We start from the raw sequence: 26,729 nt of genomic DNA, 5'->3' as shown, positions 1-26,729 counted from the left end.
GTCCACAGGGCCCTGGGCTGGAACCCGGAGTAGAGGGCGGGCCCGGGTTCCCCCCAAACCTCCCAATTGACCTGGACTGTGGGTTCTTCCAGAGGGGAAGGTCTCTGGGCTGTTCCCCAACCCACATGGTGAATCTCTGAGGCAAGAAAATCCACCAATAAGCGCAGGATCCACCAAGATAGAGGAGGAACTTTGTCACAAAGCCCACTTTTGGCTGTCCAGTCTGCAGAGCAGTATGTGAAGAGAGCTGAGATGAAGGGTCCCATATACATCACTGATTTGTTTGCAGGTGGTGGAGATCTCTCGGGAAGGCAGTGTGATTTAGAGCACCCGGGACAGCACTCGGAATAGGGAAGTACTGAATGCTAATTCCTGGTTCTGTGACTGGCTTGCCATGAGACCTTGGGCTAGCCACATCATCTCCATGCTTGATTCAATTACTTACTTAATCAGGAGTTACTACAATGAGGTCAGCAGAGTTACGGTGATCGGAAACCTGCACGAGCAAAAACACAACCCAGCCCTCTTCATCTCATTGCAAGAGTAATGTGAGGAGTAGCTACCTAAGGTCCTGGTTCTGACGTCACGGACATTGGTCTAATTCCATTGGTTTCCAGGGAGCTACACCCACTTTACACCAGCATAGGTGAGATCAGAATTAGGTCCACAACATTCTATACCATGTAAATGCTTAATAATAGTGGTGAGATGGTCTGTAACTATGCAAGACAGCCAGGCCTGCTGCTAATTCTCTGCCATTACCCAGGTTACCCCTCTGTAACTGCACTGACATCAGAAGCCCATAAAAACCATGCATCGCTGCTTTGTATGATGGAGAAGCAGGATATAATTTTTGTTAGCTCACACTCTCCTAGGGCCCAATCATTGAAGGCGATGAGCATTTCCTGGCCAGGATGACCACAGACCTCCAACAATGCCTACTACAAAACCCACATCTTTGCCCTAGCCTTCCCACAACCGGAAAAATAATGATGTCCAGCCCCTGCTGACCAGGAGGAAGAGATACATCTACGCATATGCTTCATAACATTGGAAGAGACTCCCATAGCACAATGAGGCACGCCGTAGAAGCGTTTACATGAGAAAGAAAGGCAGAGAGAATGCCCTTCAACTCCCATTGAACTCGGTTGGCACGGAAAGACAGTTAGCACTTCCCAAGCCAGTCCCCAGTTAGGAAGAAGAAACCGTTTGTTTCAGCTGGCTTAGGCTCCAGTTGGGCAACTTCTCCCTATTCAGCACATCATTGAAGCATTGAGGGAGGGATAGCTCAGTGGTTTGAGCACTGGCCTGCTAAACCCAGGGTTGTGAGTTCAATCCTTGAGGGGGCCACTTGGGAATCTGGGGCAAAATCAGTACTTGGTTCTGCTAGTGAAGGCAGGGGGCTGGACTCGATGACCTTTCAAGGTCCCTTCCAGTTCTAGGAGATGGGATATCTCCATTAATCCCCATTAAAATCCATGAGAGTTCAGCATTTGCTTAAAGTTATGGTGGCCTATGTTAGAAGAAGATGTTTTAAAAGATAAAGGAAAATCATGCGCTCCCTATGTCTATTCTATGAACACATTTTTGCCTTGAATCCTACAGAAAAATCTGTGCCAATAAAGCAACATAAAAGTGTTTATTACTATCAGTAGCTGATTTAAATAAAGGAAGCCTCACGAAAGCCTGTTGCTGAACCTTCACTGCTACAAACCTCGGAGAATTCCTTTAGCGACGATCGGCAGAGATGTTAGTCCTCTGAGCCATTTAATATCCTCCCACTTGATGGACGGATCAATCGCTTGGGCTACATAAACAGCCAGTCCACTATTTTCACCGTAGCCTTTCTCGGAGGAAAATGCCAAAGTGTCGGTGTTGAAATTTTTCATTCTAACGTTACACAGAGACAAAAGAAAATTACACTGAAAAAAGAAACATTTAAAACCCCGCATTCGCCCTGCAATGAGTTCCATGCCAGCGGATCCCTTCGCTGGTACACATCTTATGGCAAGATCGGGGGCTCATATTGCACAGTGCAATGGGGCCGGTCACCTCCCGTGAGCGCCTCCTATCGGGCGGGAGTGTGTCTGCACTCTCTCTAGCTGCGTCACTTGTGGTGACCCCTTTAGGCTGTTAACTTCTCAAGCAGGTTTTCAGCGACTCAGCCCTCCGGCCGAGTCACACACCGTCTGTGGGTGTATAACACAAGCCAACACCTTCTGGGGTACACAGTCCATCAGGGCATCTCACAGTGCCATTAGCTATGTCTCTACCGCTAGCCCTGTCCCTGGGCTCAGTCCTTAATCAGTCCAACAGGGCCTATCCCAGTACCCTCAACTGGTCTCTTTAGCCCTACCTCCGGGCTCGGTTCTCAACTGTCTCTCAGCCGCTTCTGGGCTAGCTTTCAATACTCCCTGCTCTGTTATAGAGCAGTGCCCCCAGGACTCCCTCCCTGGAGACTCTTCGCTCGATAGCAAGGCTCACTGGCCCCAGCTCTTCAGCTAAAGCACTAGTTCAGTCCCCTTCTGGGGGGTTATCAAAGTCCACAAATGCTGACCCTCTTTGGGGTCTTCAGCCTGCTCCCTGGGGCCTGTGTAAATTCCCCTTTTTGGGGGCTTTGGCCCCTCTGCCTGTGGCTGGTGGAGGGGTACCTGCTGGGCTCACGCACTACTCTGAGTCGCAACCCAGGGACCCTATAAATAGTAGCCACCTGCTGCATCCCTTTTAACTCTGTGGCTAATGTTCCCTGGGCCACTTCCCCATGGTCCCTTCACCTGTACCTTCACCCTTAGCTCAGGAATGAAGTCTTGCTGAGTCACTGCAGTCAGCAGGAGCACCTTCCTTGCTCCCCAGGTCCCTGCTGGCAGTGCTCTGTCCAGTCCTGGAACTGCTGCAACCAGCCAGGAGCACTTTCTTTGCTCCTCAGGATCCAGCCAGTAATTGGTCTGATCTGTCCAGCAGCTCCTTTTTATAGTAGCCTGATGGGCTGTGATTGGCTACCCCTGCAGCCTCTAATTGGCTGCTTCCATGCTGCTGCTCTAGGAAGCCTAAAGGAGTCACCTCTGCTGCTCCTTTTCTGGGATGGGGCATGGTAGGACTGAGAGGCCTCCAGCAGGGGGCCTCAGGGACTGATACACCCCATCACACACAGTTAGCAAAGGCACATATCCTCGCATTTAGGGTAGTATTCAATATCAACCAAAAAAAATCAGCCAGTCATGTGTCTCATAGCTTGCATACAAAGGGCCTATGCTACTGTCATTGCAGTCAATAGCAACACTCCCCTTGCTTTTAAGGGAAGTAAGATCAGGCCCTAGTCCAACAGCAAGTCGGTGTTAGGGTCAGGAATAGAACCTATGAAGAGGAAGGATGACCCAGTGGTTAGGACAGTGGATTCAAGTCCCTTCTCTGCCACAGGCTTCTTGTGTGACCTTGGACAAGTCACCAAGTCTCTCTGTGCCTCAGTTCCCCATCTGTATAATGGGGATGACACCACAGCCCTGCCTCCCACAGGGATGTTGTGAGGATAAATACAGTAAAGATTGTGATGAGTTCAGATACTATGGTAACGGGGCCCATATAAGTACCTAAAATACATAGATGCTCATTCTGCTGGACAAGAGCTGCTCCTTTAGGGCCTAATCCAAAACCCATTAATCACAATGAGTAATATCCTGATCTCATTGAAGTCAATGGCATAACACCTGTTGACTTCAATGCAGCAAGGATTTCACCCAGTGGATCTGGCCCACAGGTATCTCTAAGAGTATGTCCATGCTACAAGCACTACAGCAGCACAGCTGTAGCTACATCACTGTAGTGTAGACAATGAGGCCATGTCTACACTGCAGCTGTGCCGCTGTAGCACTGTAGCGTAGACGCTTCCTACCTCAACGGAAAGGTTTTTTTCCATCAATGTAGGCAATCCACTTCTCAGAGGCAATAGCTAAGTCGATGGAAGAATTCTCCCCTCAACCTAGCTCCTTATACAGTGGGGGTTCGGTCATCCTAAATATGTTGCCCAGGGCATTAAATGTCTCACAGCTCTGAGGGACACAGCTAGGCCGGCCTAAGGCTTTGTCTACATTAGCACTTATGTCGGTCAGGGGCGTGAAAAAAACACCCCCTGACCAACATAAGTTTCGCCAACAAAACCCGCTGTGTGGACAGTGCTATGTCAGCAGGAGGCGCTCTCCTGCCAACATAGCTATCACCACTCATTGGGGGTGGTTTAATTATGCTGGGGGACAGCTCTCTCCCATAGGCATAGAGGGAGACCTTACAGCGGTACAGCTGTGCCACTGTAAGGTCTGAAGTGTAGACATAGCCTAAGTTTTAGGTGTAGACCAGGCTTTAGTTAACCCACTTACATTTCAAGAGTTAGTTTGAAGCAAGAGAGATATCAAGGGGATTTTCCCCAGTGCAATCTTCATAGTCTGGCTCGTCAGATGAGCTCACAAAGGCCTCATTAGCATTATACTGGGAGTGGGAGTGGCAGCAATTGCTAACAATCAAGGTTGCTTAACAGTTTCCATTCAAACACGCCTTCTTACAGTTGTACATAACTTTTTGAAATGTTTACCTTTGGGACTGAGGTAATTCTTTTTTATTGGACTAACTCCTCCCCTCTCCAGAAGTAGGTCCAATAAAAGAGAACACCTCACCCAACTTGTCTCTGTAGTATCCTGGGACCAGCATGGCTACAACAACACTGCAGATCTTTTGGACTGAAATTTTCCTTGCATGGTCTCTGCCTGAAGATGAATATTTTTGGAAAGTTTGAACAAATGAAGGTTCCACTGCTTTTGGAGTAAGATGAAAAGAGGTGTGTCATGTACTTCATGTACACAATAGGTTGCTGGGCTACGAAGAGCAGGTAAGACTCTTATACCAGATATGGGCCTGCTACAGAGCTTCTTTCACTGAGAGATACACCAGAGGTGTGTCTTTCATAACCATCCTTTAAAGCACTCCTGCCTGTAGCTACACTAACTCAAGTAAGGGCTGTTGCACAGGGTGCCACCTAGTGACTGAACACTATTGTACAGTTTAGCATTCCAAAACAGGCTGGGAGGATCACACTGGGCTTTGTTAAGCTCTATGCCTTGCATATGGGTATAGGAGGGTTCGCAGTCCTTAAGCCTTGCAAAGCGTTGTGAAGATTCATCATTTCATTTGTCCAACAAGCATGACATCAAATCAGTTGATTCTAGTTTCCTTCTGAAACACAAAAAAGAAATCCATGACACTCCATACCAGAAAGTATATTGTTGTTATTTGTATTGTGGTAACACCCAGAGATGCAAAGTGGTGCTAGGTGCTGTACATACACCTAGTAAGAGACAGGCGCTGCTCCAAAGACCTGCAAAGTGGTGCTAGGTGCTGTACATACACCTAGTAAGAGACAGGCGCTGCTCATTGTCTTAATAGACAAGAGACTTACCCAAGTCACCCAGTGGCAAAGCCAGGAATAGTACCAAGCTCTTCTGTGGCCCACTCCAATGCCCTCTCTACCAAACAACTCTGCCTTTTCAGAAACTGGGCCCATTCTCTGATGGCAGGAAGTTTCATTTTGAATTTCAATGAACAGCTCTAGGAACCAAGCAATTTTCACATGAAACCGGCTGGTTTCACTTCTCTGTTCGTACCTCAAACTAGCTGAATTTCACCTGGTTTTAGGCTTTCATTGTGCCGCTCTAATCGTAGCATTAGAAGAAAACGAGAAGGGAACAGTCTGCGTCCTCCCTCCCCTCTCCAAGTAAGGTCCAGCTTTTTAGCACTTGGTTTGTGGGGCGGATAGGAAAAAACAGAACCATGGAGCTGATTATAGCAATAAGTGTTGTTTTTCTTGGACTCTGAAATGCAGATCAACGCTTGAATGAATGTTGTCTTACATACATTTCTGTGCACAATGGCACCTTGTTGTTACTCAGAAACTTTGTTGAAAGTCTGAAGCCAAGAAAAAGTTATCAGATCACTTGACAAAAGCATCATACTGGAGAATTTCACCTATGGCTCTGAAACAAAAAGCTACACGGATGTCTTTTTGTGTTTTTCATTTGAATTACACTATTTCAGTGTTTAAAATAATTCCCTGGTGTTAGAAGGTTTTACAGGGTTAATTCAGTGAAAAAGCAAATGGTCATCAAGGTAATTCCACAACTTGGGCAAAACGGTTTCAGAAATGTTCTACCCAGTCTGCCCGCGCAGAGGCTCACAGGTCAGACTTGTTTCATTAGCAGTAAGTGACACAGCAGACAGGAAGAGTTGTAGGAAACAGATCTTGGGTATGAGCGCTGAGTGACTAGTTATGTGCTGAGAGCCAGCAATCCTGACTCAGCGTGGATTCCTCAAATCCCCTGGTGGCACGCTGAACAAGGTGCCTCCTGGACTGGATCCTTTCTCCAGTCCAACTCATTACACTAAAGATCCAGATTTCATAGAATCATAGGACCGGAAGGGACCTCGAGAGGTCATCTAGTCCAGGCCCCGGCACTCATGGCAGGACTAAGTATTATCTAGACAATCCCCGACAGGTGTTTGTCCAACCTGCTCTTAAAAATCCGCAATGATGGAGACTCCACAACCTCCCTAGGCAATTTATTCCAGTGCTTAACTACCCTGACAGTTAGGAAGTGTTTCCTAATGTTCAACCTAAACCGCCCTTGCTGCAATTTAAGCCCATTGCTTCTTGTCCGATCCTCAGAGGTTAAGATGAACAATTTTTCTCCCTCCTCCTCATAACAACCTTTTATGTACTTGTATTTGTTTGTTTTTAATCAGGAGGTGTTCCCCTTCCTCCCTCCCCACTGCTTTTAATGCTCCCACTGACACTCAAGACTGTTTATCTCAGTGTTGGTCTCAAGTACACTCCTAGAGGTGGCAGGGGTGAGAGCATGACAAAGGAAGTTTGCTCAGCTCCTGAGTCATAAAGGAAAATGTGAGGCACTTAACCTGGAAGAACCTCCTCCTCCCCTCCCCGCCCCGGAAGGGAACAACCCAAAACCACACATAACATTGCAGGAGCAGCAGCAACAGGTGTGTATGTCCTAGCGGAAAATGGACTTTCCGGAGCAGCAGGCTGGTAAGTACCTGAGGTGCGGGGGGAGCTGGAATTTGTTGCGTACGTCATCAAAGCGCTTGCCAAGGAGCGGCGTGTCCACCGTCACAAAGATTCCTTTGTAGCCTGCTCTCTCAGCACGCTGCACGAGTGACCTGGTGACCTCCCGGTCCTTGTAGATATAAAGCTGCAGCCAGTGAAGGCCATCAGGAGCCGCCTGGGCAACTTCTTCGATGGTGGAGGTGGCCCAGGAGCTGAGCATCATCCCTGTCCCCAGCGACCTGCAAGCTGAGAAGCAGAAGTTAGATTCGTGCCCGTTCTTCATAAGTGGGACCCCTTTAGAGCTGGCTACGTGGCAGGAGTCACCGGGTTAAAACAGCAGTGAAGACACGGCGGCTTTGCTTCCAATTCAGGTTAGCAGCTCAAGTTAAAGCCGGTAGGGAAGTCTGGCGTTGGACTCAAAGCGGCTAACCCAAGTTAAAAGCAGAGTTGCCGTGTCTTCACTGCGGTTGTCCCCCAAATTAGCTCACTTGGACTAAGAACACGTCTTTTTTTCCTGCAGTGAAAATATACCCTGAATAGTGGGCACACAAAGGGTGGGAGGTAAAAGAGAGGTGACTTGCCCAAGGTCAAACGGCAGGTCAGTGGCAGAGCTGGGAATACAACCTAGGTCTCCTGCCTCCCAATCTAGTTCCCAGTCTATTGGACTGCAGTGCCTCTTGAGCTTTTTCCTCCTAGAACTTAAATATCTTGTGGGTGAAAAATCCCTCCCGTGCAGAAAGTTAGCGATAGGGTTATGCATCATTTAAAAGCTCCACATAGGGGTCAGTGGTGCCCAGGCTGTGTGCTAGCTCTCTGCACAGAGGGGAATTCCACCCCAGGGTGCCTGACAAACTAACTAACCTCGCACAATCATATTTTGAGACTCTAACAGGGCAATCTATCACAATGTAAAACAGAGGGAAACACACAGTAAAAGCTCTAAAATATCAGAGAAAGCCTGCTTTTTTCTGGGTGCACCACAGCATGCATATTTTTCATGTAAATGGGCCTCTGTCTACAAACCTCATCTCCATACTTTCCAGGTCCTAAAAAGTGGTCTTTATGACGACGTTTGATTAAATAAGGATTACAAATCTCTCAAAGTGGAATCTTATGAACAGTTTATTCAGACAAATTGGTTACACCCTCCCACAACCACTGGGCAGCCTTCAATCAGTGAAACAAGCACGCTTTGGGCTTCTATCTTGCAAGTTTTGCTACTCCATGAAGCACAGACAGAGGGACGCGTAAATTACAGAATCCATGAAGCAGGATAAATATAGCTATCAGACAGGCGTTTATGATGCATCAGACTCTTCTAAGCGTTTGTTTTTATTTATATTCTCCTTTTGCTTAACTCAGCAGCAGGACAACTGTATAAAGTGAACAACAACAGATGGATCTCTTGCATTTACACCAGGGGTTCTCAAACTGGGGGTTAGGACCCCTCAGGGGGTCACGAGGTTATTCCATGGGGGGTCGGGAGCTGTGCACCTCCACCCCAAACCCCACCTTTGCCTCCAGCATTTATAATGGTGTTAAAAACAACTTCTTTGCATATTTAATTTAAAAGGGAGGTCACACACAGAGGCTTGCTATGTGAAAGGGGTCTCCATACAAATGTTTGAGAACCATTGGTTTACACTGTACTAGTGAGAGAAACGATAGAGAACATTTTCACTCCCTGGCCTACCCAGAAAATTGTAAATTGCAAATCATTTATTTGAAAAACTTTGCCTCTTATTTTTTTCACAAATTAGCAGCAACCGTATAATGACTTCTGCTAATGGATCCATTGCCCAAAATTACGTGCTGAATAATTCCCGGTCTAAATGACAGGTGGTTCACAAAGCAGTTCCTTGAAAATATTTAGAAATCAAGTTGATTTGGTTGAACATGTAAGTAACCTGGTACCTTTCTACAAAAACAAGGAGTCTGGTGGCACCTTAAAGACTAACAGATTTATTTGGGCATAAGCTTTCGTGGGTAAAAACCTCATCTGAAGAAGTGAGGTTTTTACCCACGAAAGCTTATGCCCAAATAAATCTGTTAGTCTTTAAAGTGCCACCAGACTCCTTGTTTTTGTAGATACAGACTAACACGGCTACCCCCCGATACCTGGTACATTTCTGTCACATGATTAGATGAGAATCATTTTAACAGTTAGGTATCTGGCTTGATTCCTCTCATATTTGAAATTCACTTTCAGCAAATATGCTGCAATATGACCTTGAAACTCACCATGTCAACAAATATTCCTACCAAAAACCTTAATGACAATATTTGTGGAAAGAAACATCTGTGCAACACTTTCATAATGTCTAAATTGAGCCAAGGTGTAAGAAAGAATCCAGATTGATTTAAGATCCTAGCTTGATTTCACGTGACTGGCAAGTCAAAGAAAAATCTTTTTACTCATGCGCTAACCAAATCATGAGGGAATCTCTCAGAAATCATCCGCTTTTACCAGATCCAGCAAAGAACTAAAGCACATGCTTTAATTTGCCATGAATGGGACTGCGCTCAGGCTTATATTTAATTGCTTAATAGTGGCATAATCAACAGTGCCTAAGCATGCTAACCTCATAAATACACAGACTTTAAAGTATGACAATCTAATCTGACCCTCTGCAAATTGCAGGCCAAAGTGCCACACCCACCCGCTCCTGTAATAGGCCCATAACCTTGGGCTGAGTTAATGAAGTCCTCAAATTTTGATATAAAGACTTCAAGTTGCAAAGAATCGCCTGAGATCAATGGGAGTTAGGCACCTAAATCACTTATAGTGGGATACAGAAAGGCACCCAAGTGTTTTGCAAAATCATGGCCTGTAAATGATGGTAACTCAACTACAGCAGACCTGAAATCTAATAATGGCAGAGAAGGTAAATATTTTGCATTCAGATGTGTTTAGATAGTTATTCACTTACTGTTAAGGCTTGTCCACACGGTGGAGTAATGTGCTCTATGGAGGTATTGATTTCTCAAGCTCATTAACATGTTGCATATTCATTGGACCGTGTAGACTCTGCTAGCATGCTTTAATTAATGCTGCTTGAAACAATACTACATTAAAGTGCACTTGGGAACCTGTAGTGCACAGCAGAGTCTAGATGGGCCAATTAATGTGCAGCACATTGGTGCACTTTAAATCACCCCCCACCTCTCATAAAGCGCATTATCCTACCATGTAGACACGCCCGTAGCTGAACCTCTGTAACCCTGGTAACATAAGTGTAACTGCAAACGAGTAAATGAGACATAATCTACCCTATTACATTCATGTATATTCTGTTAATAGTAGGAGCTCTTGGATATTTTTTTAATAAACATTTCAGTTCAACTATATATATGGAAATGAATTGGAAAGACCGTGTTTACATCTGGATCCAGATGAGATTTAGGTTGGGGTTTGAGTTCAGGGTTGAATCCGGGCTCAATAGTGCCAAATTGGATTAAAAAGAGCCAAATTCTCACAAAATTTCAGCCTCATCTGAACTATATATGGAAAATTAACCCCTTTTGGGTATTGACCAAATCATCATCATTCTTCCCATGCCATCAGGTGCATAACGCAGAAGCCAGATGGTGCAAACCATCCCTATTCCTGGGCTTGTTTCTCCAGCTCTTTTATATTCAGATGTAGTAAGGCTGCGCCACCCATCACTGTGCTACCGAATGTGCCTCTAGATCCGCCTCTCCATCCCTTGCACTGGGGGTCACCAAAGACATGCTTGTTTAGGTTGCCTGTTATTATGGGCCAAATCCAAAATCAAAACTATAGGCATCCATTTTGGATCTGTAGTGTCAAACCACACACACACACAAATTCAAAGTTGTTCGGATTCTAAGTTCCCATTTTAGCTGATCTACACTTTAAATATCTTGGCCCTTTTAAAACATTTGAAAACAATATTTTTTAGCCTTCCAAAAAAACTATGATGCTTGTGGCTGTTCTAAAATAACTTCAGATACTTAAACCATTTTTGTTAACAATAGTGAAATGATCCAGTAATGGAAGAATCAGCTCCTTAAAAGTTATGTGGCCTCATAAGCACTATTAACTTTCCTGGGAGTTACTGTCTGGATAATGGAGAACAGACTGTTAGATGAATCCCAGGCTAATGCGATCTGAATGGCCATGAGAATAACTCCACTGATCTTAATCTTAATGATGATGTAGCATGCTGTTGAGGGAGGGGCTTGGTGTCCGCACCAGGCAGTACCTCCATGATTGAAAGGCCTGGATCTCAGCCTCCACTGTGACCAGGCCGAGAAGGGGTGCTTAGGCAGGGCTTTCTGGGCCCAGAGCTGCTCCTTAACCCTTTCCACCCTGGTGTGGAGCTTATATCACACAGCCTCCCCTTCAAGCTAGGACCCAGTGGTGGATCTTTCTCCTGCTCTTCTCCCCCATCCAGAGAGAAAAAAAATCAACGTTTGCTTGTGCCTTTCCGAGGCAGTGGAGCACCTTGGAGTTTGTCCCTTGGAGGAATAGTTTCATACTCAAATATAATGCCAGGTGTTCTTCGCTGTCTGCTTCTTGGGACAACATGTCCCCGAGGCCCACCACTGATGCATCTGTCTGTAGGATAAATGACTTGGAAAAATCAAGGTAAAAGAGAACTGGCCCCTGGATTAGCTGGTCCTTCAAAGTCTAGAAGTCTCTGTCACATGGCTCCGTCCAATGCACCTTCCTGGGTGGGGTCCTCTTTATGAGGTTCATAAGAGGGGCAGATATTGTGGCAAAGCTAGGCACAAAACGTCTATAATAGCCAATCAGGCTGATGAAACACTGAATCTGCTTTTTGTTTGCAAGGGCTGGGCAATCAGTCAGTGCCTGGACTTTATCCAAAGGAGGTGTAGTCAGCCCCGCCTCACTGCGTACCCAAGGTATGTCACTTCTCTCTGCCCCAGGCAGCACTTGTCCAGGTTTGTGGTAAGCCCTGCATTCTCGAGAACTTGGACGACCGCGGTGATGTGATGCAGGTGGTCCTCCCATCTGCTACTATAAATGACTATGTCATTAAAACAGGCAGCCACGTACTGGTTGTGGGGTCACAGCACCTAGTCCATTAGTCGCTGAAAGATTGTAGCCTCTCCGTGCAGGCCGAAGGGCATCGTCATGAATTGATAGAGGCCAAAAGGTGTTAGGAAGGTTATCTTCTCCCAGGATGCCCTCATCAGCAGCGTTTGCCAATAACCTTTTGTTAAGTCCAGCATGGAGATGTACTTGGTGCTCCCTTGTCTCTTTAATAGCTCATCCACCCGGGGCATTGGGTAGGCATCAAAGCATGATATCGTATTGGCCTTTCTGAAGTCTATACAGAACCAGGTTGTGCCACTGTTTCTCGTCATCATCAAAGGCCTGGGGCACCGTGGCAGTGAGGCCTGGGTCCAGCCACGTGGGGCCTTTGTGGCTTCTCGGTAGAATCCTGCACCACCCAATGGTTCCCCTGCTCCATCTGCCCTGACTGAGCTGAGCTGCCTCCACTGTGAGCATGGCCAGCAGGGGTGGCTGGGAGGGGCTTTCTGGGCCCAGAGCTGCTCTTTAACCTTCACCTCCCCAGTGTGAGGCTTGTACACCCCATCGCACATGCATATTGGCCTGTGTCAACTGGTCAGACCAGATGGTTACAATGGTCCCGTCAGGTCTGATAATCTAGCTGTTGCTGGAAATATGCACCCCATTCTAGTATTTTATTTTAGCAACAGTGTTATGAGAGAAGAAATTAGCTACTATAGCAACCATATTTTATCCTTAAATTTCAGAATGTGCTTTTATTTGCTTAGTTATGCAAACTACTCCTGGATCCACACCCACTTTGGACATTCTTGTATTAGCAAGAGACATTTGGACAGAGCTTACACATCAGATTAATTTTGCTAGCCTGCCCACCCACTCTTGTTTTTCATTTACCTTTTACCACTTGTCTTTTAGGCCTCAATCCTACTGTGGTTGACACATGTTCTTAACTAGATACATGTTGATTTCTCCCATTAAAGGCAAAATGGCTACTCAAATTGCCTAAAGTTAGGCATGCATCAAGGTCATTTCAAGTTCAGACTGTAAATTTCAGACTGTAAATTCTGTAGGGCAGAGCCCTGTATGTTTGTGCCTAGCACAAAGGGGCTCTGATCCAGTTGAAGGCCGTGAGAGGCCTCGGGACACTACCATAACATAAATGATAAATAATAATCAACTGTGATTCTGCTGGGGAATTCAATTTTAAAAATGGGATAAAGGGACAGATTAAAGCTTAATGAGTCCAGATCAACCAAGAAGCGGGGCCAAAACCCCACCAAGGAGTGTGGCGAGAGGTAACACAGTGTTTCTTAACTCTTTCCATACTAGCAGCCCACCTCCACAGTTTCCTCCTCTCACCTAGACAGGATCTAGCTGGGATCCCAATCCCATTTAGCCGTAGGGGCAAGAAAGGTAGGTCAGGACTTCTACGTTCAGACCCCTTGGGGAAGCATGTTTAAGGTTCCCTGGGGTTTGGCTTACATATTGTGACTCAGGTTGTTCATTGCCTTGTATGTTTCTTGGGAGGTTGACTAAATTTTCTTTGTTTCTCACAGGGAGATTCTCCCATCATTTCTGGTCTTGGGGGACCCTTTGGAAATGACAACCTGAATTGCCAGTCTGACCCAAATCCATCACTAAATATATCCTCTCTAGCTCACGGGATAATGCATTATGTTGGTTCAACATGATGCCCTTAAAACTTGGCAGTAATTTTTGGAGAGAAACAACCATGTTTTCCAAGTTGTATTTTCTAAGAAATAAAATTGTTTGAAGTGCCTAAAGTTATTTGCTTGATGAAACACAGTTGGCCAAGAAGGTCCCTGCAATGACTTGCTCAACAAAACACTCTGTGCCAGCTGTGCCTAAAATAATTTTGTTGACTAAATGAATTTTGTCATCTGTGCAGGAAGTCATTATGGAGTGGGGAAAATATGCAATGACGAAGTACAAAATGATTTCTGTTGATCTAAAAAATTCAGAGTTGTCATTCCGGAGCATTTCCACAAATGTGCACCGTGAAGGCCATGGACTGCGTCAGCCTCTCCCATGGTTCTGTTTGCTGCCGGAGCTCTGATTAGCTCAGACCAGCCATTTTTGCCAGTGTTGACATTGTTTGTTAAACAAATGAAATGACTCCATTGAGATTTTCCAGAAGTACAGCTGAGAAGCCAGTGACCTAAAGGGGAATGCGGCACCCAGATCTGCCAGTTGCAGTAGACTGGAAGTACGTAGGAGAAGTCAGACACAAAAACAGTGTAAGATCTGTTCTCTCTACAGATGCTGAAGGAATACACCGCCCTCCTTCCCTACGAAATAGGAGAGTGCAGGGGGAAAACTTTGACCTTGATTTCTAGCTGGTTTGTTTTTTAAGTGCCAGATTATAGCCCGGCCATAAGTGACCCTCCAAGGAGCCTAAGTAAGTATAAGCAACTCGCCACCTGTGCACAGCATTCCCATATTCCTGCTGCAGATGCAGGGGGAGAAAAAGAAATGCTGCATGACTGGCTCAACGACACCTCATGCAGGTGGGCAGAAAGAGATAACATGGATGGAACCTTGGCTCGCCCCCACCTCACATGCCTGTCCAGCTGAGCCAATGGGGTGAGGAGCGGTTCATTAGCTAGCAGTAGTCAGAATCACTGGGAGATGACTTATTCCCCATCTCAGGCTGATGCTCTGCATAGTGGAACTCACTGAGCAACTCAGACACAGTAAACATGCTTTTGAAAAACAAAGAGGTGGGGAAAGACTGCTCATTCTACAAACCATACAACCTGTTGTGTTGGAAAAGTCAGCATCGTGCTGTCTCTTGGGGTCCAATCCTTGATGACGGTGTGCCTGCTGAATGGTGGCCAGCTATCCAAAGCAGATGTATTAATTAGCAGAGTTGCTACATCTTGAAGCTGGACTTACTGTGCCTGCAACCTGACCACCACCCCTCCCCCATTCCTCACTGAGATCAAATCAGGGCATCCTTAGTCCCTAGGCAACAGCTTCGCCAAGGAACTAAAGGGCATCCTTCTTCCAGCCGAGAGCCCCATGCAGGTGGGTGGTTCCTGAGACCCCTCACGACAGCCATTCTCCTGCTGGAAAAGTACGTTCTCACAATAGGAGAGGAATATGAAATCTATTTTTTCTGTATATCTTACAGGGAATGCAAGGTTACAGAGTGTTGTATTTTCCAAGAGACCGGCCCAGGTCCTCACCTGGTGTAAAAATCACTGTAGCTCCATCGAAGCCATGTTGATTTACACCAACTGGCGATCTCTTTTGGAGGGGATACCGCTCAGGCTTCCACGGGGATAGAGGCTTTTTTGAGCATACAATCCGCTAATAACTAGCTTTTATATGGCACTTTTCATCACTGGATCTCAAAGCACTTAATGCAGCAAGTATCATGCTTTTTCCTTTTCTGATTTAAAACTCAAGACAGTTAAATGTCAGATCATCTGTTAAGCTCGAAATTTTAGGTGCACCAAAGCCAGGACATTCGAAAATGAAGGTATATCAGACTGCCACAACCACAACTCAACCCTTGCAGATAGTAGTTTGTATCGCTGTACTGTATATGCCAGTTAATGTATGCCTTAAAAGCGCGTAGGTCCTGGTTTCTGTGGTAATCAGTTATGGAATGTCCTGAATTTTGTGCATTTTAAATCTCAGCCATAACACGGAGTTACCGTGGTTGCATTTAAAAGCATTATGGGTCTCAGTTTCCTCAGCAATGTCCTATCATTGTAACAAAGGCCAAAAAGATCAGCTGACCAGCCATTTCTAAGAGCACGACTATCTATTAAAGGTATTAGAGCTCCATCATGTGGAACATATCTGTATAACTATAGAGAGATCTCAAAAACCATTAACTAGCTAATAAATCTCCCAGGATGGAAGCAATGCATCTTTAAACATGGTATAAATCTTCATCAAAGCAACTTGCTCTCACAGAGTTTCTGATTCAGGCTGAAGGCTAGTCTTAATCGAAGGGCTACGATCGATCGAGTCCTTGGACACTGTGGTGAGCTGTGTTGCAATTCACCCCAGCAGACCCTGTGTGCAGTGCCTCGAACCACTTTTTTCATGTAGAACTCAATCCTCCAATAGGAATAGAGCCAGACTCAAAGTTGCCCCTTAATAAGGAACAGACACTGGCATTGGTCTGCTTCTAGCATGGGAGCTGTAGCTAAACGTATAGTTTACGCATGCACCTTTCCTACACAGTGCTGGTCTTTTACCTTGTTATCCCAGATTTTATAGCCCCATTCATTATTGTCACATGACGACAATTTAAAGCTACTGGCTGGTCCTCTTTCATGTACAATTATTGCCTGGCCTCTGAGATACACGCCGGGTGCTCTCTGTAATTCCATAGGGTTAGGCTGAGCTAGAGACACACAGGCCAGAGTAAGAAGAAAGAAGTAGCTCCAAGCTGGACACCGAATAATGGTTAATGCCCCTGGACTTTAGCTCTATATTACAGCCTTGTAGATTGTAAGCTCTTTGGGGCAGAGATCATCATTTACTATATGTTTGTACAATGGGGCCCCAGCTTGGCCGACTCCTTGGCAGGACCGCAATATAAATGTGAAACGTTAATATGTACTCAAAGGGTTCAATTCCTTGAGCAGGTGGCACTGTTATGCTGAAGCAAAGGCTCCTGACTCCTACAGACGAACGCATGGATTCTCGTAGCTGTACGTAAACAGACCCACGACTGCCAATAGAGGTGGCGTAATACCGGGGAGACAATCCATTAATTTGTGTTGGCATTTTTATGGCCTTATGTGTACTGAATTGTTGTACTGACTGCTTTCACACACCCTTCTGCGTGCAAGTATTCTAGCAAAGGACTTTACCAGGAGGAATGGTCCCAGAAGCAGCTAATTGCCAGTGGCTATTGCAGAACATGTGAGCCAAGTAAACATTGAATTCACAATCAAACACTAGAAACCTGATTCTGAGGATTATGCTCCTCCAGTCAGGGAACAGAAACAATACCACATGACTGGCATGTAAATGAAAACAACTGAAATGCTGAATATCAAATACTCCCCTCATAAGCTGCTTGCAAGCAAGCTATCAGCCAAAAAAATATTCATAGAATGTGTTGGGAGGATAATTTTGAATAACAAATCTGAGGAAATTGCCTGGGGACGTTGTGAAGACCAAAACTATAACAGGGTTCAAAAAAAGAACTAGATAAATTGATGGAGAACAGGTCCATCAATGGCTATTAGCCAAGATGGTCAGGGATGCAACCTCATGCTCTGAGTGTCCTTAGCCTCCGTTTGCCAGAAGCTGGGAGTGAATGATCGGGGATGGATCACACTCAATGGTTGCCGGTCCTGTTCATTCCCTCTGAAGCATCTGCTATTGGCCACTATCGGAAGACAGACTACCGGGCTAGATGGACCATTGGTCTGATGCACTATGCCCTTCTTATGAAATTGTGACCGGTTTACAGCCAGTTGCCAACAAACAAAAAAGAGGCAAAATGCCTTGAATTAATTATTTGTTATGAATCATTAACCCAGCTCAAGGTATCATGAGTGATAACTAGAATGACTAGAGTCCTGGAAAACATGCCTTATATTGAGAGACTAAATTAGCTCAATCCATATAATTTAGTGAAGAGCAGGTTAAGAGGTGATTTGCTCCAGCTCTGTAAGTGACTTCTGGCAGTGGAGGGTTTTTTAGTCTAGCAAACGAAGGCATAGCAAGATTCAATGGTTGGATCCTGAAGCGAGAGACATTCAGACTAGAAATCGGGCACACAAGGGACGTGCTGGATTCCCCATCACTCAGAGTCCAAGTCAAGACCGGGTGTCTTTCTAAAAGACATGCTATGGCCCAAGCAGAAGTTACAGGTTTGGGGGCAGATCTTAATGGGTGAGGTTCTTTGGCTTGTTTTATACAGGGGGTCAGACTAGATGATCAGAATGTTCCCATCTGGCCTTAAAATCGCTGAATCTATGAAGTATTATTTATATTACAAGTTGATTCCAAAAAGCATGTGATGATGTGCAGACACCTCAAAAGTCATAGTCTTTGTCCCAGTAAGTTTACAAAAGAAAAACAGACAAAGGGTTAGAGAAAAGGGTGCAACATAGAAGCAAAATTGATACACAGATGACTGACACCCAGTGAGATTCTGCCAGAATCTCAAGGAGTTCTGCGGGGATTCTATACAACCATCTGCACTTCATAGTACTGACAATGCAAACACCTGTCATTTGCTCCTGTTTCCTTGCCATGTATTTAAGCTGATGGCACTTTTCCATGTTTATCTCTCCTGCAAACCATTGTTACACTGAAGCGCCATCAGGCTGCAAGTGCCCCCACAGATGTTCTTTTAAAGAAGAATGTTTCTAAATTAAAGCCAAATTTTTCACACCTCCGTGCCTAAAGAGAAGCAACTCAATCAAAGTGACCTGCTTTTCAAAGGTGCTGGGTGTACACAGTTCTCATCTGAGGCCAGATGGAGATGCACATGCTCAGTAGCTTTGAAGGCCACTTTGATTTAAGTCCCTAAACATTAAATTAGTGCCTGACATTAGATCCCCAAAGTTTGCAGACGTTGGCCCATGTTGCTGTTGAAATGGGACTCATTTGGTACAAAAGAATATAATCACTTCATGATTTGTCCCTTCTCTCTTTTACAGAGAAATAAAGACAGCAGTTAACATGCCACAGTTTATGCTGTGTCTCAGCGCTTGCCTATTTGCGGAAGGAAGAGAAGAAGTAAAAATGGTAGGCCACTAAATTGGTTCAGCGCCATGGACTTCAGCAGAGCTATGCTGATTTATACCCCCTGAAGAACTGACTCATATGGCAATTCCCTTCCCACCAATGCTCTTCTTACCTGGCTGACGTTTTCAGGAACTGGAGTCAGAAAAGGAATTGTTGCTAATACTTAGTGCTAAGAACAATGGGATAGATCTTCGACTGCTCCTCCAGTGGAGCTACAGTGATATGCACCAGCTGAAGATCTGGCCCCTAATTCTAAAATAATTCTGTTGTAGCTGAGCAAGTTGTTCTGAGCAGAAGGGATTGTGTTCGTGTATGGAATGCAGGGAAGAAACAACAGGTACATCTCCAGAGTTATGCATGTTTTCATTCCCTTTGACTGTAATGGGAAGTGCATGGCTAAATGCTAAAGTGCTCCGAAGGGCAATACAAGTAAAAAAAAATTAAAATGAGATCTTGGCCACACTGAACTGATAAGTTCATCCCCCTCATCCTTGAAATGTACTAGAGAATATTTTAGCCTTGTTCCCATAAATGTAACAGTCTAGCCACAAACTATTGCTGAAGCTTCTAGTTGAGCCTGAAAACCAGGCCCAAATTCTGCTCCCAATTACATCAGTGTAAACCCACCAGGAATTGAGTTTTCTGTGCTGGTGTGGAGTTCTCCTCTCCACATATCAACAGCGGGAAGGGCCAGCCTTCTGTGCTCAAAGCCCCCAGTTGGCTAGGCAGGTGACTGAAAATCCCATGTGAGGTGTCTGTATGAAGGGAAGCTCACCATTGTGACCAAAGAATTGGAAAGACGTAAGACAGAAATATATGGAATCTCAGAGCTGCATTGGAAGGATAGGGGTCATTTCATGACAATGGATGGATACAAGTGTACTATTCAGGATCTGAGAAAATGGGGTTGCATTTTATGTCATCGGAAGAAACATCCAAGTGTATGCTTGGATAAAATCCAATCAGCAACAGAATCATTATCATTCATCTTTGAGAGTAGCCTGCCAATAAGTTGAGTATACAGATTTATGCCTGTTTACTCAACAGCAGCAGATGACAATATGATTGATGAGTTCTATGAACAACTTGAAGAGCTACTCACTAAAACACAACCTAAAGATATCATTGCTGTAATTAGGGACTTGAATACTAAAGTTGGAGCTGTAAGCTTTCATAAAATAGTCATGGGGGAAAATGGTCTGGGTTCACAAAATGAAAGATGAAAGTGTTTAGCTGAATTTTGTTCCTCTGCTCACTTGGTCATTACAAACACCATCTTCACCCAACAACCTAGATATTTACACATGGGAGTGTATGCCAAAGAACCAAATCAACTATGTAATGATGTAGCAATACCGGAGATCGAGTGTCCATTGGACAAAGACTGTCCTGAGTGCAGACTGTGGGTCAGACCATCAGCTGTTAGCTTCAAAAATAAAATTAAAACTTAAAAAGATATGACATTCAACGGGTCCACTGCACTTGGACTTGTCCAGAATCAACAAAAATTATATAGCTTCTGTCCAAGATGGGTTTGCGGCATTGTCACCAGGGGAAAGAGGAGAACAACCCAAATGACCTTTGAAACAAAATGAAAATTATTACGCTTGAAACCGTCAGAGCACACATTCTGAAAAGTTAGTGTCAGACCACACCATAGTTAACTAAGAAGGTGTTTGAGTTAGTGCAAAAATGACACAAGGGTGAAAAAGAATGGCTTGGAGATGGAAGAACACGGGAGAGAATATAAGCAACCGAGCAGACAGATTCAAAGGCTGACTAGACAAGACAAGAGGGAATATGTAAAGGCAGAATTATGGAACTTGAGAAATATAAAGAGAGTAATGCGTTCGCAGTGGTCAGACTTCTTATGCAAAGGTTTTCCCTGTGATCAAATATAATAAAAGATCATGATGGCAGGTAATATTAAATGCAATTGGAGAGATGACTGCGCCACTCTGTATCCCTCACCAGAACCACTCATAATAAAGGATGACAGAAGAGAGAGTATGGAGCCAGAACCATCAACGATTCAAGATGAAGCGGTGCGTGCTATTATGAAGTCTAAATACTAGGATAGGTGAACTACAGTCCCTGGCATGAGGATATTAATATTATAGGCATCCCAGAAGCTTGGTGGAATGAGAATAATCAATGGGACATGATAATACCAGGGTACAAGATCTAGAGGAATGATAGAGCAGGTGGAGTGGCACTATGTGTGAAAGAAAGCATAGAATCAAATCAAATAACATTCTTAAAGGAATCAAACTGTACTGTAGATAGAAATGGATAGAAATTCCTTGATTGAATAATAAGAGTCTAGCAGTAGGAATATACTACAGACCACCTGACCAGGGTGATGATGGTTATTGTGAAATACCCAGGGAGATTAGTGAGGCTACAAATAAAGAAAACGCAATAATAATGGAGGATTTCAACTGTCCTCCTAGTGACTGGGTACAAGTCACCTCAAGAAGGGATGAAAAAGATAAAATCTCTAGACACATTCAATGACTTCTTCTTGGAGCAGCTTGTCCTGGGACCCAAATGGGGAAAGGCGATTCCCGATTTAGTCCTAAGTGGAGCACAGGATTTGGTCCAAGAGATAAATATAGCTGAACTTCTTGGTAACAGAAACCATCATGTAATTAAATGTAACACGCTTATGGGGGGGGGGGGTGGAAATACCAAAGAAGCCCACCACAATAGCATTTAAGTTCAAAAAGGAGAACAGCACACACATGAGAAAGCTAATGAAATGGAAATTAAAAGGAATAGTCACAAGGGTGAAGTGCCTACAAATTGCAAATGTATACTCCAAATACTTAAAGCCAAAAAATGCCAACATGGCTAAATAGCAGAGTAAAAGAGGTGATTAGAGACAAAAAAGCATCCTCTAAAAATTGGAAGTCAAATCCTACAGAGGAAAATAGAAAGGAGCATAAACGCTTGCAAGTCAAGTGTTGAGGTATAATAAGGCAGGCTAAGAAAGAATTTCAAGAGCAACTAGTTAAAGACTCAAAAACTAACGTACAAAAAAAGCAGAAAGCCTGCGATACAATCAGTGGGACCACTGGATGACCAAGGTGCTATAGGAGCACTCAGGGACAATAAGGCCGTTGCAGAGAAGCTAAATGAATTCTTCACTGCAGAGGGTGGAGGGAGATCCCCACATCCAAGCCAATCTTTTTAGGCGACAAATCTGAGGCACGCTCCTAGATTGAGGTGTCAGGAGAGGTGATTTTGGAACAGTCATAAGTCACCAGGACCAGATGGGTTCCACCCAAGAGTTCTGAAGGAACTCAAATGTGAAATTGCAAAACTACTAACCGTGGTATGTAACTTAAATCAGCTTCTGTACCAGATGACTGGAGAACAGCTAATGCAACCCTGACTTTTTTTAAATAAGGCTCCAGAGGCAATCCTGGCGATTGCAGGCCAGGCAAACTGATTGAAAGTATAATAAAGAACAGCATTATCAGACACACAGACGAAGATGATTTGTTGGGGAAGAGTCAATACAGCTTTTGTAAGGGAAATCAGGTCTCATCAGTCTATTAGAATTCTCTGAGGGTATTCTCTGGGGACAGGGGTGATCCAGTGGATATAGTGTACTTGGACTTTCAGAAAGCCTTTGATAAGGTCCTTCACCAAAGCTCATAAGCAGTCATATGCAATAAGAGGGAAGGTCCTCTCCTGGATCAGTAACTGGGTAAAAGACAGGAAACAAAGGGTAGGGATAAACGGTTAGTTTTCACAATGGGCAGAGGTAAACAGCAGGGTCCCTGGAAGATCTGTACTGGGATCTGTGCCATTCAACATATTCATAAATGATCTGGACAAGAGGATGAACAAAATTTGCAGATGATACAAAATTACGTAAGATAGTTAAGTCCAAAGCTGATGGCGAAAAATTACAAAGGTATCTCATTAAACTTGGAGACTGGGCATAACATGGTAGATGAAATTTAATGTTGATAAGTGCAAAGTAATGCACATTGGAAAAAATAATCCCAACTATACATATAAAATGATGGGGTCTAAATTAGCTGTTACCGCTCAAGCCAGAGATCTTGGAATCATTATGGAAAGTTCTCTGAAAACATCCACTCAATGTTCAGCAGCAGTGAAAAAAGCTAACAATGTTAGGAACCATTAGGAAAAGGATAGACGATAAAACAGAAAATACCTTAATGCCACTATATAAATCCAAGGTATATAAATCCATGGTACACATACACCTTCGATATCGCATGCAGTTCTAGTTGCCCCATCTCAAAAGAGAGATATTAGAATTGGAAAGGCTACAGAGAAGTGCAACTTAAATGATTAGGGGTATGGAGACTGTTCATCTTAGAAAAGATACGGCTAAGGAGGGATATATTAGAGGTCTGTAAAATCATTAATGGTGTGGAGAAAGTGAATAAGGAATTGTTATTTACCCTTTCATATAACACAGGAACTAGAGGTTACCAGATGAAATTAATAGGTAGCAAGTTTAAAACAAACACCTTTTCACACAACGCACAGGCAACCTGGGGAACTTGTTGTAATGGGAAGTTGTGAAGGTCAATAGTATAACTGGCTTCAAAAAAGAATCAGAAGTTCATAGCAAATTGGTCCATCAATGGCTACTACCCACGATGGTCAAGGGTGCAACCCCATGCTCTGGGTTTCCCTAAACCTCCAACTGCCAGAGGCTGGGACTGGATGACAGGGGACGGATCACTCAAAATTGCCCTGTTCTATTTATTCCCTCTGAAGCATCTGGCACTGGCCACTGTCAAAAGACAGGATGCTGAGCTAGATGGACTATTGCTATGATCCAGTACGGACGTTCTTATGTTCTTCTGAAAATGAAGGCTGGGAACGCACCAGGGTAGATAATGTGCCTGCAGAATTGTTGAAAGAGATTAGCAAACAGGGTACTGAACTGATCTAATGTTGAAAATTTAGAATGATGTACGGATGACAAAAATTGGCAAGAGGACCAGACAAAAGGAGTTTTTCTGCTCTTACTAAACCAGGAGACATAGGGAGTGTAGTAACTATCATACCATCTCCCTGATATCACGCGTGAGCAAAGCTCTGGTTTATATTCTCCAGGATCACATGAAACGGATAAAAGCAGAAGTTCCACCACAGCAAACTGGTTTCAGAGAGAGTCAAGGCACATGCAACTGAATGGCGAATATCCGTCACATCATTGAAAAATGCAATGGGTACAATCATCCCTTGATCATGTGCTTCATGTGCTGACCGCAGTGATGGAGTGATTATGGGTGAATTCCTACCTCCCCAAAGACTGATGTAGGGGTCTCCATCCCAAGGCAAGAGGTGGGAGTTTCTAACTCCCCAGAAAGGGAACCCCCCACCACCACACGGGCACAACTGTGGTGACTCCCTTAGGAATAGACCAACACGTGTTGGTGACTCCATCCAACACGACCGCCTTTGGAGAGTACTGGCAGACCTATGGATTTCAAAGCATACCAATGAACTCACTGCAAGTCTCTGCTATGAACAACATTCCACAGTGCAAACAGCAATCGGTGACAATGAGTGGATTTCCACTGGGAGGGATGTGAGACAAGGGTGTATATTGTAACCAAGCCTCTAACGTATAAACAGAATTTATTATGAGACAAGCCTTGGAAGGTTTTGACAAAGTAGAAGGAGCTGGGATCTTCCTCTTAACCAACTTCAGATATGCTGATGGATTCTCTTTGGGTACGTCTACATTTACCTCCGGGTCCGGCGGCAGTCAATCGATGTTCTGGGATCGATTTATCGCGTCTGGTTTAGACGCGATAAAATCGATCCCGGAAGTGCTCGCCGTCGACGCCGGTACTCCAGCTCGGCGAGAGGAGTACGCGGCATCGATGGGGGAGCCTCCCTGCCGCGTCTGGACCCGCGGTAAGTTCAGACTAAGGTACTTCGAATTCAGCTACGTTAATAACGTAGCTGAATTTGCGTACCTTAGTCCGAAGTGGGGGGTTAGTGGGGACCAGGCCTTTGATACAACACGGCTGCAATGCAACAAGTCTGCAAAAACAGTTTGTGAGGAATACAGACTGTTCCTGAATGCAATGAAAACAAAATGCATGTACATTGACATGACTAACAAAACAGGATGCAAATGGACACCACAATTAACTGACAAGCTGGAGAAGCAGTAGATGAATTCAATTATCTGGGATCATGCACACCAACCAAGGAGGCGGTTCCGAAGAAATCAGAAGGCTAGGGATAGTTTGCTCAGCCATAGTCTCCTTTAAGAAAGTGTGGGGAAACCGTGGTGTATCGGAATGTAACAAGGTGCAACTGATGAAAAGCCTAATTTTTTCTCTAGCGATTTATGGATGTGACTCATGGGAAGTTAATGCTGCTGACAAGAAGAAAATTAAAGTTTTTGAAATGTTGTGCTGGCAAAGACTCTTGCGTATCTCCTGGATGGAAAAAAAGACAAATGCTTGCGTTAGAGATACTGTTGGAGAGAAACAGGCCCTGATGTCGGAAATCAACAGATGCAAATGGATGTCGTTTGGTCACATTAGAAGATGGAAATAACCTTGAGAAAGTTACTATGGAAGGAACGGTGGAGGGTCATTGCAGATGGACACCTGCTGTTGTTGCAGGGACACAGCAACAGAGTGTCTGAGCTTGGGACGGGGACAGGCCCAGGGAGCAGCTAGTCTGTCTGTCCACGGTGAGGTTGTACTGCACTGCACAGAGAATCAGCCTTAGCCCAAAGGAAAGGGGTGCCCCGATTGGTGACTGGGGGAGTGATGCTGGAGCAGCACTTGGACTGTTTGCTGATGATAGGTTGTTACTGACCGCAGTGATGGAGTGATTATGGGTGAATTCCTGCCTCCCCAAAGACTGATGTAGGGGTCTCCATCTCAAGAGAAGAGGTGGGAGTTTCTAACTCCCCAGAAAGGGGACCCCCCACCACCACACGGGCACAACTGTGGTGACTCCCTTAGGAATAGCAGACCAAGCCCAGAACTTACTTGGCTGAAAGAGAATATGGTGGAAGATATGCTGATCACCCAAAGTGTCCCAGTTCGACCCATCCACGATAGAATTAATATGTAGGCATCTGTATTCTTTGAAAAATGTCATTCTCTGGGGACAGAGAAACGTTTGCTGTCCTTACCCCCTCTCTGACCCAAAACAAGTTCCTGTGCACCAAAATGTATTCCAATTGGTGTTGGGTCAGTTTTATACTCCACAGAAGCCAGATCTTCAGCTGGTGTGAACTGGTGTAGTTCCATTGTGGAGTTACCCCACTCAGACTAGCAGAGGATTAGGCTTGCATATGACTCAAACGAGCGGAGGCTATTATCTGCTTGTTCATGGGCTTAACGATCAGGGGTTTCAAAACGCTCTTACAGCTTTTCTGTGTCAATTATGTGTAGCTGTTTTGAAACCGGGATTATGAAATGGTTATTAACTTGGGCCCTCTGCCTCAGCTGCTGAAACCTTCCCCATTGTAGGGTGGATTTCTCATCACTGTTGCACACTGAGGGAGAACAAAAAACAAAAAAACTTGACAGCAACAACTAAAAGCTATCTGTAGAAAAGAATCACTAGCAAGCAACAAAGCAAAGATTCATCTCTTTGATTTGCTAGAGGGGTTTCTCTGCTGTGGTGGTTTACCTCTGGCGGTAGCTGTTTCTCCATCCACGTGAGCCATGCACTGCATGGCAGTTGCTCCAACACATATTGGCATGCTGATTTTCTGCCCGAAGACAGAGGTGGACAGGTCCATAACAGACACATCCCTGAGCATCCGTGGGTACAGCCTCAATCTGACAGAAAGGAAACGGGGGAGAAAAAATGAACTCT

At 44.7% G+C, this 26,729-nt stretch overlaps 1 protein-coding gene across 1 annotated transcript in view; it reads right to left on the bottom strand.

Annotated features, from left to right (window-relative positions):
* Positions 1-26,729, bottom strand: part of HAO1 (hydroxyacid oxidase 1) — a 67,063-nt gene that overhangs the window by 16,606 nt on the left and 23,728 nt on the right. Inside the window, exons 3-5 of the mRNA XM_024110439.3 lie at positions 26,541-26,692; positions 7,093-7,348; positions 1,715-1,890 (exon numbers count right to left, since the gene is read on the bottom strand). Coding sequence (XP_023966207.1) covers positions 1,715-1,890; positions 7,093-7,348; positions 26,541-26,692 — 584 coding nt within the window. The remainder of the gene's footprint in view (positions 1-1,714; positions 1,891-7,092; positions 7,349-26,540; positions 26,693-26,729) is intronic.

The sequence above is a fragment of the Chrysemys picta genome, chromosome 3, assembly GCF_011386835.1.
Source record: "Chrysemys picta bellii isolate R12L10 chromosome 3, ASM1138683v2, whole genome shotgun sequence".
NCBI classification, from domain to species: domain Eukaryota; kingdom Metazoa; phylum Chordata; order Testudines; family Emydidae; genus Chrysemys; species Chrysemys picta.
Note: the sequence above shows the minus strand (reverse complement) of the source record. Positions and strands in the feature narration are given on the sequence as shown.